We start from the raw sequence: 18,817 nt of genomic DNA, 5'->3' as shown, positions 1-18,817 counted from the left end.
TGTACAAGATTGTAGCCCTAATGGGGAGCCACGGCCAATGGCCCAGTAGTTCAAGGGAGCCACCAGTTGCAAATGTTTGAGAACCCCTGAGCTACACAGTTTCCCACTTACAATAAACTGTGGTTTGTTAGAATCACTTAGTTCAGGGCCTTTCGGACTGTGGGCCCTGGCCTCACCCCTGAAGGGCTGGGGAAGTGAGGAGGCAGTGGTGTGATCCCCAGGACTGCGCTGCTCAGGGGGCTGCAGGGGCTTGGGTCCACTTACCTGAGCCTCCTGCAGCCTCCCGGGGGTGCAGGGAGCCCTGTGCAACCTTCTGCAGGGCACCCTGCAGCTTCAGAAGTGAAAGTGGAGCAATCGTGCTCCATTTCCACTAAACCAAAGTGGAGCATGATCGTTCCACTTTCACTTTCAAAGCTGTGGGGAGCCCTGCAGAAGGTCGCACAGGGCTCCCCGAACCCCCAGGAGGCTGCAGGAGGCTCAGGTAAGTGGACCCAAGCCCCTGCAGCCCCCTGAGCAGCACAATCCTGGGGACTGCGCTGCTTCTTTCCCCCTGCCCTTGCTGCTTCTCCCCCGCCCCCACAAGGACTTAGAGCGGTTTTCAAACTCCCTGAGAGTTTGAAAACCGCTGACTTAGTTCATAACCCTGGCTTGAAAACAGGGATCAAAATGTGGCCTGATATCCTGGTTTGAACAAACCCATTTCCCTGTAGTTAGATGAAACAGGAAACAGCTGTTAACTGAAATGAAGGCCAGCAGCTTTACATTTCCAAGGGTTGCTATAATTCATTCACCGTCCTCCAAAATCATAGCTTAGAGGACCACCTGCATTCAGCCTATATTTGGCAATGGGATTCATAGTGTTACTGTGACATTGCTGTGATTTCAATTAAAGTCCTCCAGACACCAGAGCAAAGACTTAAAATGGCACGGCAGGTTTCAAAGTTCTGAACTCCTTTCAGTTGATACTGTTGCTTGACGCTGATAGCTCCACATCAGTCAGTAGTTTGACAATTGTGTTGCTTGGCTTGAAGAAGACATGGGGCATTTCAAACTGGGCTTGTGTGTCCAGACTTGCAACCAGAAACACAGTTTAAGAGAAAGAAAATACTGGACTATGCAGCGACAACCTATGAGAGTTTTGACGCCAATTTTTCTACAAGCTTTCCCCCCTCCCGGCCCCAACTAAACAGGCATAACTGTGAAGAACAGTACAGTTCGTCTCCAAATGCCAGTAAGGAACACAGTTCATAGCTTTGTTTTGAAAATAATGTTGCCGGAAACAAACGAAATGAAATGAATGGTGTGGACACAATGAGAAGTGGTGCACAACAAATATCAATCTTATAAATGAGTCTGTTAGGTCAGCCACATTCCAAAACTGAAGCCTAATTAATGGCTCTGCATTGGCACACTGAACTGTGCTACACTAACTTACTGACCTCCCCAGGAGACTTTTCCTTTCACGATTAAAGTCACAGAAACCTCAAAGTCTCGCAGGGCTGCCTTTACATTTACACTAATCTTTTAAACAAAAATCTAAACAGCAACTACACGACCTCAGAAGTAGTGAATGGCAATGCCTTCACAAGGTTATGACTAAAGATCAGAGAAGGTTTTCCATGACCTGTGGAACCGCCACAACAGACAGCTATATGTGCAATTCAGTCTGTCCTCAGACTGAATTTAGAGCCTTTAAGCAGGAATGCCAGAGGAAAACAGAAGGAGAAAAAACCAGAAAGGACACTGGAATCCTTAGTATGACCACACCAAGAAGCCAGACATACAGATGAACTGGGGAGGAGGGAACTGGCAAGGGAATAAGGGACAACAAACATCATGCTGCACGTGGAGCCATGCTACACAACATGTGGGTCAGTTCACTAGCTGTAGTGTGTTTGTCCTTTTTAGTGCAAAGGGGTTGCACAACCTGGACCAGGATCACAGCGGCCCAGAGGGAGGGTTTAACCTTCTGTGCTACATTTCAGATCAAAAACCTTTTCTTGTGCAAAAAGCAAATTCGGGGTGGGGAAGGGGTACATCAACATCCACTGCAAGGGAACGGTTGAAGCCATCCCAACCTGCTACGACCTCAATGCAAATCTTGCACTCCCCATACACTGTTCAGACCAGTGGTTCCCAAAATTTTTTGACTGGCGACTCTCTTGACCTACTGGGCCATTGGCTGCGGCTCCCCATTAGGACTACAACCCTATTCGTTGTGTAGGGTGGTGGGGTACCCGTAAAGATTCCACAGCTCCCCTTGGCTCACAATTCCAAAGCTCACTGTTTGGGAACCACTGATTTAGACCAAAAAGGCAGCATGTGAGAGCTGACTGGAGCATTTTGGCCCTTACTGAGAGTTGACTGTTTACAGCAATATATCCAATATACGTATATTGCCCAATATTTCCCCTCCAATATATCGCCCCCATAACTACACACACTCACAAACAGCAACTGTTGGAGATCAAATGCATTGTATGTGATCCAGGATACCCACAAACCGCGTCCAGATGCCCAAATGTGAAAAGGTGGGCACAAACAAGAGCGGGTAAGGAACTGAGTGTGCAGGCAGTACCCCCACTGCCCTGGTGCATGGATGGCACTGTGCCAGGCACTGACAGAAGTCAGCCTAAGAATACATTGGGGGGGGGGAGAGAAGAGTAGCTGGATGTAAGCAGCCAGCCAAAGCATAGCCCCAAAATGCCTCCCCAGCAGTTCACAAGCAGTGGGTTGCAAAGGCTGCAGGCCAAAGCCAGCTACTTCAGGGCCCCAGGCAGTGGGAGACTCTCCCAGCATGACCCACGATCACTGAAACCAGACAGTGAACACACAAGAACATCAGAAGAGCCCTGCTGGATCAGGCCCAGGGCCAATCCAATCAAGCTTCCTGTATCTCACAGTGACCCACTTAGGGACTACTCAAGACAACAAGATACCGGGTGTCCCTATATCTGTGGAACCTGTATCTGCGAATTCACTTATCTGCGGATCGGGTCCGGGGCTCCCCCAGGGTGTGCACCTCGTCTGGAGGCAAGGAGAGCGGAGCTCTAAAGCTAAAAAAAAAAAAAAGCAACTTCCAGTTTCACAGAGAAAGAAGTGAATAGCTTTAAAAACGTCACTTCTGGGGGGGGGGGTTCCCCTGGACAACAGGAATGAACATTCACCCTCATCCGTGGTTTCAGGTAACTGTGGGGGATTCAAGAATGGAACTCCCCAGATAAGGAGGCACACCTGTACATGCATGTCACTGCAACTCCCCTGCATCTGGCATTCTATTCCCCCACCACCACCACGAAGACACCAAACTGCACTTGGGTTTAACTTGGGCCAATTAAACACAAGTAACCAATTTTTACCTACTGAACACATCTTCCCTCCCTTGCCAGTCTGGGGTAGGCAAAAAAGCTGCCAACCACATCCAATTTCTATGACATAAAAGAATTCCTACCTCACCCTTATGATAAGTGACCAGCTAATCTTGGCTTGTAACCTGTGATAGACTTTTCCTCCAGAAATCTGTCCAATCCCCCTTTAAAGGCATCCAAGCCAGGTGCCATCACCATGTCCTGCGGCAAGGAGTTCCACAGACTAATTACATTTTGGGTAAAGAAATATTTCTTTTGTCTGTTCTACCTCTCCTGACAATTTTAGTGGATGTCCCCTAGTTTTGGTGTTGTATGTGAGGGAAAATAGCATCCCTCTATCCACTCCATCCATCTCCTGCATAATTTTGTATGTTGCAATCCTGTCCCGCCTCAGGTGCCTCTTTTTTAGACCGAAGAGCCTCAAATGCTGCAGCCTTTCCTCATAAGGGAGGTGCTCAAGCCACAGCTCCCCATTACATCACCCCACCTCAAATACCCCCCCCCCAAATTGGGATGAAGTTCTTATAATTGTGTTCAGCAAGACTTAGGCTGTAATCCTATGTTACTAACCAGAAACAAACACCTCTGTTACCATTAGGCACTACTTCCTGACTCCCGTGCCCAATGCTGCCCATAGGCTTCCAAGTCATTCGTCAAAACTTTGAGGACCAGAAACATGAACGCAAAGATTCTTGGAATGCAAACAGGAGATTCCAAGCATGTGTGTTCAAGAATACCCACAAACTTATGCAAGATTTTGGCACGATGCAAAAAGAAAATAAGATTCTGCAAATTTCCTCCCTTCTGAGCTCCTGAACAGCAAAGACAGGCAGGAAAAGAGGAGGAACAAATTCAGCCAAAATACAATAAGATCTTATCCAAAATACAGTAAGAAATTGATAATTCAAACAATTCCGCCTCAGGAGATATCATGAAGATCATCACCGATTCCTTCCCTGCCCCTTCCTTGGAACCTTGTTGCGGCCAGCTGATTGGCTTGTAGCCAGTTTCGCCATGGAACTTTTGTTGCTTTTTTTTTTTTCCCTAACTCCCCCATTCCAGGGAATTGGCTGCCTCCCACTCATAAGCTCATCATTTTCCTCTAACAAATCCCACTGCCAAACAATGCTTGTGCTTTGCAAGTTTCCCAACTCCAACTGTTAGAAAAACTTTCTCCCATTTGCAACGATGTGGGGAGCCTGAATGCACCTGAGCAGAATGGTGGTGCTTATGCAGAGTACTCTCTCTCATTCTTAGTATCACAGAGTCACCCGCCACATGCAAGTCACTGCAGTAGGGACCTGCATTTTCAAAAAGCCCACCCACTAACTTAACTCCTCCTCCCCTGGGTGCAGCATGCTTGGAACAGCTGCTCTCCAATTTTGTCAAAGAAAAATGAGTTTAACCCACGGTGAGGGAGATGAAGAGGGGGCCAATTGGCAGCAGCTCCTGGAGAGGGAGGGCACCAGTTCTCTTCTCGGCTAATAATGCCTGCTGAAGCAAGCGCTGGGTGAGGCAGCGCAATTGTCCCTCCAGTCTCAGCCTATGCCCTCCTGCAGGTCACTGGGCAGGGGTGCAAGCCACACAGCCGAAGTTGTAGGAAGCTAGGATTGGCGCAAACAGAGTTTTGGTTTTTTGCTCCAATGTGTAAGTTTACACTTACGTACCCTGAAACACTTCTGCCATTTTGCAGCCCATTCTCCCAGTTTGGAGTGATCCCTCTGGAGCGCCTCAAAATCCCTTCTGGTCTCCACCACATGGAAAAGTTTAGTATCATCTGCAAACGTGGCCCCCTCTCTGCTTATCCTTGTCACCAGGTCATTTATGAACAAGCTGAAAACACCAGTCCCAGAAAGATTCCTGGGGCCCGCTGCATTTCACCACACGAGCCGCTCTGCCAGCAGTTTGCTGGGCTGCACCACGCCTTGTCCTCATTCTCTCTCACTGGAGATCTTCAACTAGAGGCTCAACAGGCACATGCTGAAGATGCTCTAGGAAAACGGTTCTCAGCTACGGATCACAATCAACAAGTGCATTGCACCCAATTTTGAGTGGGTCATGGGGCCAGCACTACCTGGAAGCTGCAAGGCATTTGGAGCCACCCAGAATGTCTTGCAGCACCCAGGCAGCACTGGTGTGTGACCTACAGTGTTGGCCACAGCGTGCAACATAACCAACTCATCCAAAGAAATGGGTCGTGGCAGTAAAAAGTCTGAGAACAGTTGCTCCAGGAGGATTTCCTGCTACAGGCAGGGGGTTGGACTAGATGACCTTGTGATACTCTTCCAACTTTAGGATTCTATGCCCTGGGTTTTCACTCAAGTGCACATCCACAAAGGCTCACAAGTCAGAGGGCACCTTCAGGCATGCCAAGCTGCACATTCCACTTTCTTCACCCCACAGCTACTGTTGTGGGCTCTTCCAATCATACTAGCCATTTACTCCTGTCACCCCAGTCTTGCCTCACTGTCTTCACTCTGAACAAATATTTACTGGATTTCTACAAAGCTTAAAAAAATGAATTTTTCCTCAGCCTTGTTCTCAGGCTGTTTCCCCTCCCATCTACCAAAAGGCCTATGCCAGGTTGAAGAATCTCCCTGCGAGCAAGGCTACAAGATTTTTCCTGTAAGAAGAGCAAACAGTCCTTGGCCAGGCAGTGTAGTAATGACGTGTACCTGATCCGATTTCGTGTCGTGGGGGTGATGGACGCTGTGGGTGACGACGAGAGCGATAGCTGTGGTGATGTGGTCCCCATTGCCATGAGAGAGGCTGGAGTGGCACCGTCAGGAGCGGAGATGTCCCTCTTTATTTCCTCGCTGCTTCGTCGAGACACTGCGGTGGGAAAACAAGGTGCCTAAGAGACCGTCTCCCTTAGGCTCCAAATAGGAGTGCTTTGGCAAAGACCCAGCATGCAAGACGTCCTGAATGAGACATGCTCACGTTCTGTGATCTCAGGTGCACATGATACATTTTGTACTGAACCAGATGTCTCCCTTGTTTCACTTCAAGCAAAGCAAGTGCCTGGAGGAGTAAAACTTGTGGTTTTGCCTTCCAGTACAGGTGTGCATCGCATTGCAACTTTCCAATTAAGGTCCAACTGCATTTATGACAACAGTCCTGTAACCATAACTGCCTGCAGTATTACATTCGAGTAGTCAATTTCACTCCATTACATAGACTATACAGCATTCAGCTACTAGATGGGACTGAATATAATGGGATGTACACTAGCCCCATCTAGTGACTGAATGTGGTATAGCATCTATAGCAGGGATATCAAACTCATTTCATACAGAGGACCAAAGTCAGTATTCATGATGCCTGCTGAGGGGTGAAAGTGACATCACCAAGCAGAAAATGACATCAAAAAGCACTTTGTTCTCAGGTAGAAACTCATGAGCTGCAAATGACAGATATAAAATGGGCAAATCTGGATCATATTCTCAAGGTATGTGAGAGCCCGATTACCATGCTGGGAGAACGCAATTATAATGGGGGGAGCAAATAAACTGCTTCCAAGAGCTTCATTTGGCCTGCTGGCCTTATGTTTCACATCCTTGGTCTATGTATTCTAAGGGAGTGACATTTACTAGAATGTAATACAGTAAGTTGAATGTTCTCATAATGATGGAATCACATTAACAGGGATTGGATAACATATCCCTGTCATTAAGTGACACATACCTATATATTCATTCCTAAGCCCCCAGAAGTGCTTCCTCAGGGCCTAAAATCCAGGATTGCTCCTTCTGCTCCTTCAGTAGGGGCCAGATTAATAAACCATCTTACCGATGTCACTGTCCGAAACTGAGCTACAGGAGACAGGTAGACTGGTGCTGATTGTTTAGAACACACTGCTCTTACTGGTTGCAGCAGCTGCCAATCAACCCAGGACAAAGAGTGCTACAGCAGGATAATACTTAAGGAAGTGCTCTTGTTGGAGTCGTTACTGCCTTGGGTGTCGGCATTTCTGTTAGACCAAGGACCAACATGTTCTTTTTAATCCTCCTATTTTCCTCTGCCCAGGTGTAAATATATGTAAAGAACAGCAACAGAAACCAAGAGGCTATTTACCCTTGGATTAAGGAAAGAAAAACTTCCTCAAGTGCTCAGGTTGCTTCCCTCTGGCTTAGGTCTTATCTATGACTGAGGCTGAGGTCCGCCACATGGTCAGTAGAGCAGATCTCCCACTCTGTTTTGTACTGTGATATTCCCAGACACTCTCATGACTGTGTCAGAAGAGGGAGGCAGACACACCCACTAGCAGCCCACACTTGCCTCCACAGGAAAGTTAAAGAACACAGAAGGGCAAGGCTGCAGCTCCATGGGAGAGCCCTTGCTTTGCACACAGAACTTCCCTGGAAGCACTTTCAGGTAAGGCTGGGAAAGACTGCTGCCCAAAACCCTGCATAGTTGCTGCTGTCCATCAGGGTCAATGGCACAGAATCCTCCATCTGCTGCCTGATCACCCCTCTGGCTGCCCACTGTTGCTGAGGCAGAACATCCTTACCAGAGATAGATTTGGCACTTTCCATGGCAGGAACTCGAGGCAGGGAGGCTGGTCTGCTGGTAGAGGATGTCCTCAGCAAATGCTCTGCAGGGAGAGAAGGAAGAGGAGAGGCTTGGTTCCTGTGTTAAGTTTCAGGTCTTTTTCTGCAGAACGAGGAGGTGAAGTTCTCCTGTGCAACTGCAGACAGCAGCAGTGGGCCATTTCTGCAGGCTCCAACAGGTGCAGTTCACAAGCCCAGACCAAAGCACAGAAGTGGCCACTCCAGTGAGAGCCAGGATGGTGTAGTGGTTTGGGAGCTGGACTTGGAACTGGAAGATCCAGGTTCAAATCCCTGCTCAGACACGAAGCTTCCTGGGTGACCTTGGGTCAGTCACTCTCCCTCAGCCTTGTCCACCTCACAGGGTTGTTGTGAGGACAAAAGGGAGAAACCATCTACACCACCTTGAGCTCCTTGGAGGAAGAGCAGTATTAAAAATGTGAAACATAAATAACGAATACATTTTCAGTTCCTGCCGACTCCCATGCCTTGAGCTGGCTGTGTCCTTCTTATACTCAAGCAGAGAGCAGGCCAACACGCTGGGCAAGAGGCAGAAACGTACAACGGGCTCTGCCATACAATCCAGTCCACAGGACCCTCCTGCTCCTGCCTGGAGCACCATGACTACTGCTTCCTGCCACCTGTGACAGTCATGCCATATCTGGGTGTTCCACTGTATAGCAGAACCCCTTCAACTATTTCAGTAGGCAGCAGGGACTGGCACGCAGTGGCCCCTGCTTTGAAAGTGGAAGGTCCTGGGTTCCGTTTCTGGCACCTTCAGGCAACGTAGGGAAAGAGCCACTGATTTAAAAGATTTCCCAGGAAAAAAAAATACTGTCCTAGATGGACCCTGAGTCTCGAAAAGAAGTCCCACTGATTCACTTGGCAGGTTTCAAAATCTGCTGTCCCCGTATGCTGAATAAGCTCAGTTACTCGCCAAATTGCCAAAGAACGTCTAAGAGGAAACACCCTTACAAACCTGACTCCATTTTATACCATAAGTGCTAGTTTCTTGTTTTCCAAGGTAGAAAAGGAAGCTGGCTATTCAAGTCACATGCAAGCTATTCTTGAGACATTCCTGTGTGAAAAGCTCCACCCCACTTCTGCCCCCCCCCCTAAATCAGAGAACTACGCCCAGAGTGACAGCTATTCATTCTTACAGAAAGCGCACTGTGCAAGGAAAAAGTTTACAAGCAAGTGTAAAAAAAGCCTGGTTTCTTATGATACTGCCTTTATGTTAAAGCAGCTGTAAAATCCTGCCTTGGTAAGCAATAGTAGGAAAAAGAAAGAGCACCCAGGATATCCAGTTCTGTGCATTCATGTTGCATATCTGTTGGGTTTTGAAAATGAAGAGACTTCTAAAAGCAATTTATGACATGGTGCTGGCCGGAGGGGGGGAAGACAGAAGGCCTGCCAGGAAGGCCTTGGGGAACACAGGCCTGTGAATAGGTCTCAAGGACTTCAATCCCCAGCCCGCTATTGGCAAGTTCAATGACACTCAAATCAAACCAACTTGAGAGTATTACCCTGTTTAATAAACAAACTCCAGCTCATGGGATAAGATGCTCAACGCCATCCTTTTACAGTTTCTACTTTCAAAGACCCACAACACAAGTTTCTCTCTATAGGTACATGTTCAGCAAAACAGGACCTAGTAAGAATGCAATTTCTTAGTGTGGTTCTTCAAGAGACACAGCCAGTGGCTGAGGGAAACCTATAAGTTGGAAGCGGTCACCTCACTCCTACTCACTGCCAGTTCTGGTGTGCCAAGAACATGTCAACAGAGGCAGGTGCCAACCTCACAGTTCTCCCTCAGGTCACCCGAAACATCCCATCAGCAATACAGACCAGCCTCTTCCCCAATCAGGCCATGGAGGGTACTACCCTGACAGCAAGCAGGCATTAGGGACACTTTGGAGCAATGTTTCTCAAACTGTGGTTTGGGACCCACTAGGTGGGTTGCAAACCAATTTCAGGTGGGTCCTTATTCATTAAAATAAAATACTTAAAAATAAAATATTGAAGACTTGAAGCTACCATGTTTTGTGACTGCATTTGGGGAAATGCTACAGACCTATACTTTTAATAAGCTACTATGTATATTCTTTTAAGAACGAAAGTAAATGGGACTTACTCCTAGATAAGCATGGATAGGATTGTAGCCTAGAATTGTGAAAAATTTTCCTGCTTGTTGATGTCACTTCCGGTCATGACCGCTTCTGGTGGGACCTGACAGATTCTCATTCTAAAAAGTGGGTCCTGGTGCTAAATGTGTGAGAACCACTGCCTTGGAAAATTCTACTCTACATCAAAGACTAATTCCCTCCAGCAGAAAGTGAGGAGGTAAGCCAGTACCTGGACTGCGCCACTTCCAAGCTGAGGTGGGGACTCACGCGGTGGAACATTTCTTTGGACAAAAAAATTCCCTACACACAGACCACTTGCTGCCAAGGGTTCTAGTCCAGTCTTCCCTCTCACATCTTGTGGTCCATGTTGCAGGAAATATTCATTGCACAGAGGAGCATTCTCTCAAGTGAGCCCCAGCCCTCCCCCCGACTGCAGTGTGGGGTGCTATCCCACACTGACTGAGAACCTGACCTGCTGTCTGAGGACAAGGCCCAAGCGCCTTGTCAGGGTCTGCCGTTTGGGCTGAAGCTGTCCATACCTGTTCAGGAGAGGCAACCTGTGGGACTGACTAGGCAGCTCCCACAAGCCTCTGGACTGTTATTCACCGCACACTATTTTGATTTCAAAGGCTTGGAAAACAACAATTGATACAGGAAGCCTATGAAAGCTGGACACCATGCTGAGAACAAAGCTGTCAAGGTAGGTTGCAATTAATATTTAGAGCTGCAAACTGCTATCAGTCACTTAAGATAAACCATCAAAAAGTGGACATATTGTCTAATTGTCATGGTTTCTGCTGTCCTGGATCTGTTAGCTGCACAAGCACTGGAGTGACTTGCAAGAAGTATGTTCTTACTTGGCTAAACTGTAAGTTTTACGTCCTTCATGCTTGTTGCTGAATTGCACCATTCCACTCTCACCACAAGACCTTCTCCTTCCAGAGTGTGACTTTGAAGAAGTCAGTCTAGCCCTCACCCCCCTCCCTGCCCACAGAGTGAGGTGGTGCAAGCAGGCAAAAGGTGAGAGAACACACACATTGTGCAACGAAGGAAGAAAGTCAGACAAGACGCACAATTTTTAACCTTGTCACACATACTGAGTCCCATTCTTAAGAGAAGTCCTGTCATCTACCAGGATTTCTTCCTGGTCTCCCATTCCATTACCCAAAGGCAGCTCTGGGCACTGCGCGGGTGTAACTGGAACAATGCTGCCGCAGAGACACAAACCTTGCACTGGGATTTCTGCGTAGCTGGGTCTTTTGTCTGACAGAGTTGTAAGCGGTTTAGAAGCAGATATGGGTCCACTTATGGAATGTCTCTGGGAGAAAACAAAGAGTCATTTTAGAGGCAAAAGCAACAGCTTGCTAAGGTCCAAACTGCAAGTACAGTGGGCCCTTGGTATCTGAAGGGACCCCACAGGTACCAATTTCCACAGATAATTGAATCTGGAGGAAGGGCCTCACAGCACCTCAGAACGCCTCCCAGAAGTGACCGGAAGCCATATAGGAGGTCCTGTGAAACCCGCCAGCTGCAGTTACAGCCCCTATGGATACTGAAATCCGTGGATGCCAGACTCATGGATAAGGAGGGCCCACTGTAGTTTGCTATGGAATGCTATGAGAAGATGTGAAATCTTCCAATAACTACTAAACAAGCAACAAACAACTAAACAAGTGGGGGAGGGGAGCATGGTGGTCTAGTCCAGGGGTGTCCAAACATTTTGGCAGGAGGGCCACATCATCCCTCTGACACTGGGTCGGGGGCCGGAAAAAAAAGAATTAATTTACATTTAAAAATTGAATAAATTTACATAAATGGATTTATTAGAGAAGGCACTTATACGAATGAATGAAGGTCTTGCAGTAGCTCAAAGTCTATAAAAGGTCTTGCACAAAGAAAGGCCAGCCTTTCCTTTGTTGCCACTGCTACATCACAGACATGAAACACAGCAAGTAGTGGAGGGAGCCCTTATCCCACAGCTCAGGTGAGCGGTCGAACAGTTGTCTTCACACTGAGGGCAGTTGCATTGGGCCAGCAGGGGCTCCAGCAAGTCTCAGGAGAGCCAGAAGCTCATTGGAGACTGGGGACTCCCTGCGGGCCGAACTGGGAGCCCCTGAGGGCCGCAAATGGCTCCCGGGTCGGGGTTTGGGCACCCCTGGTCTAGTCAAAAGTGGGTTTCAAACCCAGCACAGGCACCAACATGGACAGAACTCTCAGGAGAAGTTCCTTTCTGAAAAAAAATTACTATGCATACTTTCCTGGGAGAAGGCCCCCATTGAACACAATGGGACTTACTTCTGAGTAGGTATGTACAGAACTGTGCTGTTAGTGACCTACTTACTTCATAGGGTTGATGAGAAGGCGTGGAAGGTTAGCATAACGTGTTTAGTTACATTCTGTACTTATTCATCGCAATCACAGCAGTGATATCTGAACAGGTGATGCAAGTTTCTGCAAGTGGACTCAAGACTCAAGGTAAAGGGAGTTATGTGAAGTCAGGCAGACCAGCGTAGCACCCTCACAGGGTGCATAGCCTCAGTGGCGTTCCTGGGGGTCCCCACGCCTGGGGCAGCCCCCAAAATTCTGCCCCCCATACCCCGTTTCACCCCCCTTCTCCGCCCCCCGTGCACGTGACCCGGAAGTAACTGCGGTGACGTCATCGTCATCGCAATTACTTCTGCGCAGCTGCATCCTCCATTCCCTCTTTGAAAACAAGGGGGAAAGGAGGAGGCAGCCGAGGCCCCCACAGAGCCTTCTGCGCCGCAGGGGTCTCCATGGCAGCGGTCTGGGGCTGCTCCCAGCGGCCCCAGACTGCTGCAGTGGAGAACTCCACGCAACTTGTAAGCTGCATGGAAGGCTCCGTGGGGGCTGGGAAGTGGCGTGCGTCCCCTCAGACGTCAGAGGGGGTGCACGCCACTTCTGCTCTGCCACTGAGGGATGCCCTCAGTGGCGGAGCAGGGCAACTCAGCCGGGTAGCGGTGCACGTCCCCTCCAAAGTCAGAGGAGGCACGTACCACTTCTGCTCCGCCCCTGAGGGACGCCCTCAGCGGCGGAGTAGGGCAACCTAGTTGGGAAGCGGTGTGTGGCCCTTCTGATGTTGGAGGGGGCGCACACCACTTCCGCTCTGCCCCCGAGGGACGCCCTCAGAGGTGGAGCGGGGCTACCCGGCCGGGAAGCGGTGACCGAAGTCGGAGGGGGCTCGTGCCGCTTCTGCTCTGCCCCTGAGGGACGCCGTCAGAGGTGGAGCAGGGTGACCCAGCTGGGAAGCAGCTGCGTCCCCTCTGAAGTCGGTGGGGGCGTGCGCTGCTTCCGCTCCGCCCGAGGGATGCCCTCAGAGGCAGAGCAGGGGTGCCCAGGAGTGCTCCTGGGAGGCAGCTGGATGCTGCCTCCCAGGCAGCATCTTGGCACTGATTGGACCACCCCCCTCCCCTCCTCCTTTATAGGAGGAGACGAGATGGGTGCCTTAGAGCGTAAGTGCCTCTTTAGGGTGCCTGTCTCCTATCCTTTTATAAAGGGGGAGGGGAGGGGAGGGGTGGCTCAGTTGGTGCCCAGGAGCTGACAGAGAGGCAGCACAGTGCTCCTCCTGGCGGGGGTGGGGGGAGGCTCAGAGGCATTTGCCCCGTTTGCCCCCCCTCGGTACGCCAGTGAATAGCCTGCACTGGCAAAACCTGAATTTACTTTCCCAAAGCTCATTCAGTCCTCTTTGCCAGTCGCTTTTCAAGCTGGTAATTCTCACAGGGGGAATTGCAGTGATAAACCAGGGAAAACCTAAGGATGTCATCCTGAGCTCTTTCACGAAGGGCAGAATACAAGCATGAGAAACAAAACAACTCCCCCAAAATAGGGGGGCACTCTTTTTCTTCAAACAGTAGAATTGATTGCTGGAACAAGCCCAGACACACCAACTGACAAGCACCTGTGGGAGATGCTCTAGGAGGATATCCTGCTACAGATAGGGAGTTGAACTAGATGACCTTTTAGGTCACTTCCAACTCTTATGTTTCTATATGATTCTATGAACTTACACTAAGTTTCTTTAAGCAACTGAGCACACACTTACCTGCATTGGGGAGACTGCAGCCGCCGGAGGGGTCTTCAGTGGGCTTGGGCTCAGTGGGGTACGAGGAATTGTAGCTGCAGCAGGACTAGGAACTACCAAGGGCGACATCAAAGAAAGCACAAACGGTGACAAGTTTCCCCCTGTAGAATAAACCTCTTTTCCCACCCTCATACAAAGTGAACACAGAATAAGGACAGCTGGAAGCCACCTACATGTCTCGAGATTTGGAAATGGCATCTGGGACACCCCGCCAAGTTCAGTCCAGCATGACTTCTGCTGCTTGCAAGTCATACTGAGCGATACAACTAGAAATAGCTGCAGCTGAGTGAGTGTAGGGTGTCCTTCCACCTCACCCAATCGTGAGCTCCCCGAGCTAAACCCAAAGGTTCCTTTTTACAAACAGCCATCCTTTAAGGATGCAGAGTTTGGAACATTTCTTTACTTGCAAACAGATTCATAAATGAGGATTAGGTTGAGGTGAAGAAGTTTCACGATGTGCTCAAAGCCTCTGAATGGCAAGAAATGTTTCAATGGAAATCTTTGCCTATTTCCCAATCCCTCAGAGCTCAGAGGGCAGCAAATAATGCTCTTCTCCCCACTCCTCTCCCTTTTAGCCTCACAACCATCCAATGACTTAGGTTAGGCTGAGAGATAGGGAGTGGCCCAAGCCCTCCAAGGAGCTCTGCGGCTTTGGACCAGGCCTCCCCAGTCCTAGTCTGACACTCCAAGCTCTGCACCACACTAGCTTCTCCAGCTGGGACTGGTCTCACCCCAGTATCTTTCCAAAACCCTCCCTGTCCTATCAGGAGCTGCTCTGGATGAAACATATATATCCTACCTATGTCCAGAGTCATACACAAAACCTGCTTTGCCTTAATAGTGCCCTGGAAGAGTCCCCCACCCCCAAGGTGTGCTGGGCTCAACGCAAACAACATTTCTAGCACACCTCTGAAGCTCCCTTTTCCACACAGCTGCCCTCCCTTCCTGTGGAGTTAAATATTGCACAACGTACACCCTGGCCTCAAGATGAAAATCTATGCCCAGAGTCCCAACTGTGCCAAGGGACAAGTCTGTGAGGCACATCCGGCAAGAGGCAATGGAAAGCATATAGCATAGCTATAGTATAGCACAGCACAGCAACATTTTTCCTCTCATGGCACACTGAGCTCTATGGCCTTCTCAGGTCACTTCTAGGAGATTCTTCTGGATACTGCGGCTTGGTTTCTAGGGCAACTCTCTGTAGTAATGAATTGCCTGTCACTCTTCAGCAGAGACAGACCATTTGTGACCACAGACAATTGCCCTAGAAACAGAGCCGTATAACCTGGACAAGTTCTTCAGCTATTTTTCAACCGATGTGCTCCAAACTCCTGCAGCGCCCCTGAGTGCCTTCCACAGCACACCAATTCAAAATCGCTGCTCTAGCACCTCCTCTCTGGAACCACACCAAGGGCAGGCAGAACATTCACCCCCTGCCAGGTGGGCAAGTGGAACGAGGAGGGCAACGGCAACTCAACAGTGCAGCCAAGCACCATGGCATGTCAATGGTTCTCCAGTTACCTTGTGAGGCACTGTCAAAGGATTTGATGAGAGTCTTCACAGTGGGTGTTGGCTCTGAAGAAGTCGACGACCTGCGACTCAAGCCCATTCCTTGCCTCAGAGCAGCCAAGTCTCTCTCTACAGCATTCATGTAGTTGTAGACTCGGCCGCGCTCCTCTTCTTGCCTAAAAACCGGAGCAAGGCCAGAAGCCATTTCCTACCAGGTCTAGGAACGACTCAGGTTTTCCAACAGGCCATAAATCCAGAGAAAGTTGGAAACTGGACGTTTTTGTGAGAAGGAAGGAGAATGCTCATAATGGGGGGGGATGTTGGAGGGGAAAGATCATGGGTTTCATTCATAGTGCCAGAACTTTTCTGAAATGCAGTGAAATCCAAACTGTAGATCAGTGGCCCACTGGTAGGTCACGACCCAATTTTTGTTTGGGCAGATTAGGGTATATGTATAAAGGGTTAAAACAAGCTGCTACTGGCGAGGAACACTGCTGACTAGTCACATTATAACCACACACCCCTTGGCATTTATCAATCAGGCAGCAGGCCTCCAAGGCCTCTAAACGGTCTGGGAACCACTGCTATAAAGATCAAATTCCAACTTTGCCCCAGCAAAGGAGACATCCTGAGGTCTGTTCGAGCTGCATGGTCTCTGCAAGACTAGCAACCTTGTTCTCTTCCCAGTGATTCAGACTGAGGGAAGCATGAATGAGGGGAACACGATACATGAGCGTGGCCTGTCCTTCCTGAGACAAGCACAGCCCCAGCCACTAACACCACAGCTGGAGCACTCTGCATGAGCACAGGGGCATTTCCTCCCCAGTTCTGCCCACAAGCAGGCCAAGAGGGGACACTCTCCAGCAGGAGAAGCACTTTCCCACTGATGCCAGGATTGTCACTCGGTTTGCCTCCAAAAGCAATGAGGCACTGTCAGTTTTAAGAAGAGGCACCATATTCCACGACTTGTTAAAGCTACAGGATGTTGTGCCCCACCCCATCCTACTACAGCTTGCCCGGACTTCCCAACTGTTTTCTGTTTGGGGTGGGGGAGAATGTAAGAAAAAGGAGGGCTTTCATGGACATTCCTCTTTTTCCAGATCTCCTAAGAGAAAGGTTTTGAATGATTTAGATTATAAGCCTGCTGGGGGATGAGGGGACGGACTCCACTGGTCTTTCACTCTGTTGTACTTTAAAAAAAAAAATTTATATGCCGCCTTTCCTATGCGCAAGGCAGTGCACAACAAAAGAATAAAAATACAACAGATGACATAATAAAAACCTTTACATTGCCCCCTTTTTCATTTGGGAGCTAAAGACAAAATAAATACTAATACTTTCAACAGAAACATTGTAAGTCCTTTCATTGCATCACTTTCACAGCTTCAATGCTAGAAAAAAAGACGTAAAAGCTCCGTCATGGACATACTTGCGGGATTTTATTTCTTCCAGCTCCTTGGTGAGCTTTTCATTCTTTTCTTGAGCCTCGTGCAGCCTGCGCTTCAGATCCCCAATCTCTTCCTGAGCCTCAGATTTGATGTCATTGGCTATGACCACCGCAGTCTGCAGATCTGCTTGGAACTGACGCCACTCTGCTGACTCCTCCTGAAAAGAGAGCAGAATTTGACAAAGAAAATTTGGGGAGCATGAAGCTCACAGCACTGATGCAGTTCACCCAGCAGCACCAACCTCGCAATCCAAAATGTCCCCCTCCCAACGCTGCACAAAAATCTGGACCACCTACCCTGAGTCGTCTGTGCAGGGTCTTGATTTCTCTTTCCATGTCATGCTTTTGGTCTTGAAGCTTTTTAACAGTGTCTAATAAGAAAAACCAGAACCAGCCACACTTTCAATGCTTAAATGATTTAGATATTTGGCCATAGGTATAGTCACTTAATAACTGCTCATATATAACATATAATGTAATTTTATTCATTATTTTATTACTCAAGTAATAAAAAGGGGCAATTATTTTATTACTCAACTTTAATTTATTGCTTGTTTATCTTTTACACACACAGTGCATTTTACATAATGATGCTGCATTTTGCCATACAATTAAATAAATTAAATTAATCTTCCTTTGAACGGCAAATATTTATTTTTGTGAACCAACAAAGGCACCTACCATTTTTTGTTGTTTTTGTACTGGGAGAAGAGGGCACCATCTCATCCTTGTCTTGGGCCAACCTGTGGCCCAGGGTCACATTTCATATTACACCCATAAAAATAAAATTGGTGTGTGTGTGACAAACAAGCATTTATACATTGCAGCCCCAACATTTATGTGGGAGTACAAACATCAGGCTGTTTCTAAAGATCAGGTACCTTGGTTGCAAGGACAAAAGATGCTCTTCAAGACTTGATTCTCAAATAGTGGAGATTTGTTTAGGCTGCCAGTCCCAGTATGCAAGTGCCAGCCTTGAAACCTCAAGAGCGCCATCTAGTGTCCGCTTGAATCAAAAGGCCCAGGTTGGACAACACACTGGGTGCCTACACACAGTAAGACTGCTTCTTCCCTCGTACCTGGCCAGCCACATGGAAGGTGTTTTGTGATACATGTGAGTAAAATCTAAAAATCACACGGGAGCTGCGTGATTGATACTCCAGGTAAAAATCAATATATTTTAGGAATGAGCTCTGCAATCTGGGCCTAGGGATAGCTCTCTGGTTCCTCTAATACTCTCCCCAATTTCTCTCCTATGAGTATCACTCAATCCACAGGAATATTCTTGGCCTCAGGATCTGAGGTTAAGATACGTCACGAGTAACATGCCCCAACTCAGCTGTTCTGCAAGGACAGGATAAAGTCAAAAGGTAAGGGATCTGCTCTTTTATGGGCATGGATATTAGTAGCTCCACAGGCAGGCAGAGCTGCAAGGCTGGCCAGACAGTATCACCACAATTCAGAGTGCGCTTCTGCTATAGCTGTTGCCACAGGCAGCAGCGGGTGCAGCTATCTCTGTCCTTTGGGAAGGGGGAAGACAGTATGGCTCCCTGCACTTCTCCCCCCTGCGGGTATCGCCCTTGCAGGAGGCCCTGAGACAAACAGAAGATATGCAAGTGTGCCACATGTCCCCAATGTTTCCTGAGTTATCAGCTGGCAAATACGGTCACTGGAAGCATTTTCAGTTCTCTGCCTGCCAATGATTTTGCCAGGCACAAATG

General features: G+C 48.5%; 1 protein-coding gene across 3 annotated transcripts in view; it reads right to left on the bottom strand.

The window, feature by feature from the left end:
• SPECC1L (sperm antigen with calponin homology and coiled-coil domains 1 like) overlaps nt 1–18,817 on the bottom strand; it is a 69,395-nt gene that overhangs the window by 20,512 nt on the left and 30,066 nt on the right. For 2 of the 3 annotated variants that reach the window (XM_066609625.1, XM_066609622.1), the window contains exons 6-12: nt 17,394–17,467; nt 17,079–17,254; nt 15,662–15,825; nt 14,102–14,193; nt 11,269–11,359; nt 7,879–7,962; nt 6,044–6,200 (exon numbers count right to left, since the gene is read on the bottom strand). In XM_066609625.1, coding sequence (XP_066465722.1) covers nt 6,044–6,200; nt 7,879–7,962; nt 11,269–11,359; nt 14,102–14,193; nt 15,662–15,825; nt 17,079–17,254; nt 17,394–17,467 — 838 coding nt within the window. Of the gene's footprint in view, nt 1–2,968; nt 3,057–6,043; nt 6,201–7,878; nt 7,963–11,268; nt 11,360–14,101; nt 14,194–15,661; nt 15,826–17,078; nt 17,255–17,393; nt 17,468–18,817 lie in introns of those variants that run through there. The other variant, XM_066609624.1, reaches the window with a different exon arrangement.

The sequence above is a fragment of the Tiliqua scincoides genome, chromosome 14, assembly GCF_035046505.1.
Source record: "Tiliqua scincoides isolate rTilSci1 chromosome 14, rTilSci1.hap2, whole genome shotgun sequence".
NCBI classification, from domain to species: Eukaryota; Metazoa; Chordata; class Lepidosauria; order Squamata; family Scincidae; genus Tiliqua; species Tiliqua scincoides.
The sequence above is the reverse complement of the archived record's forward strand: the minus strand, read 5'-3'. Positions and strand labels throughout refer to the sequence as shown.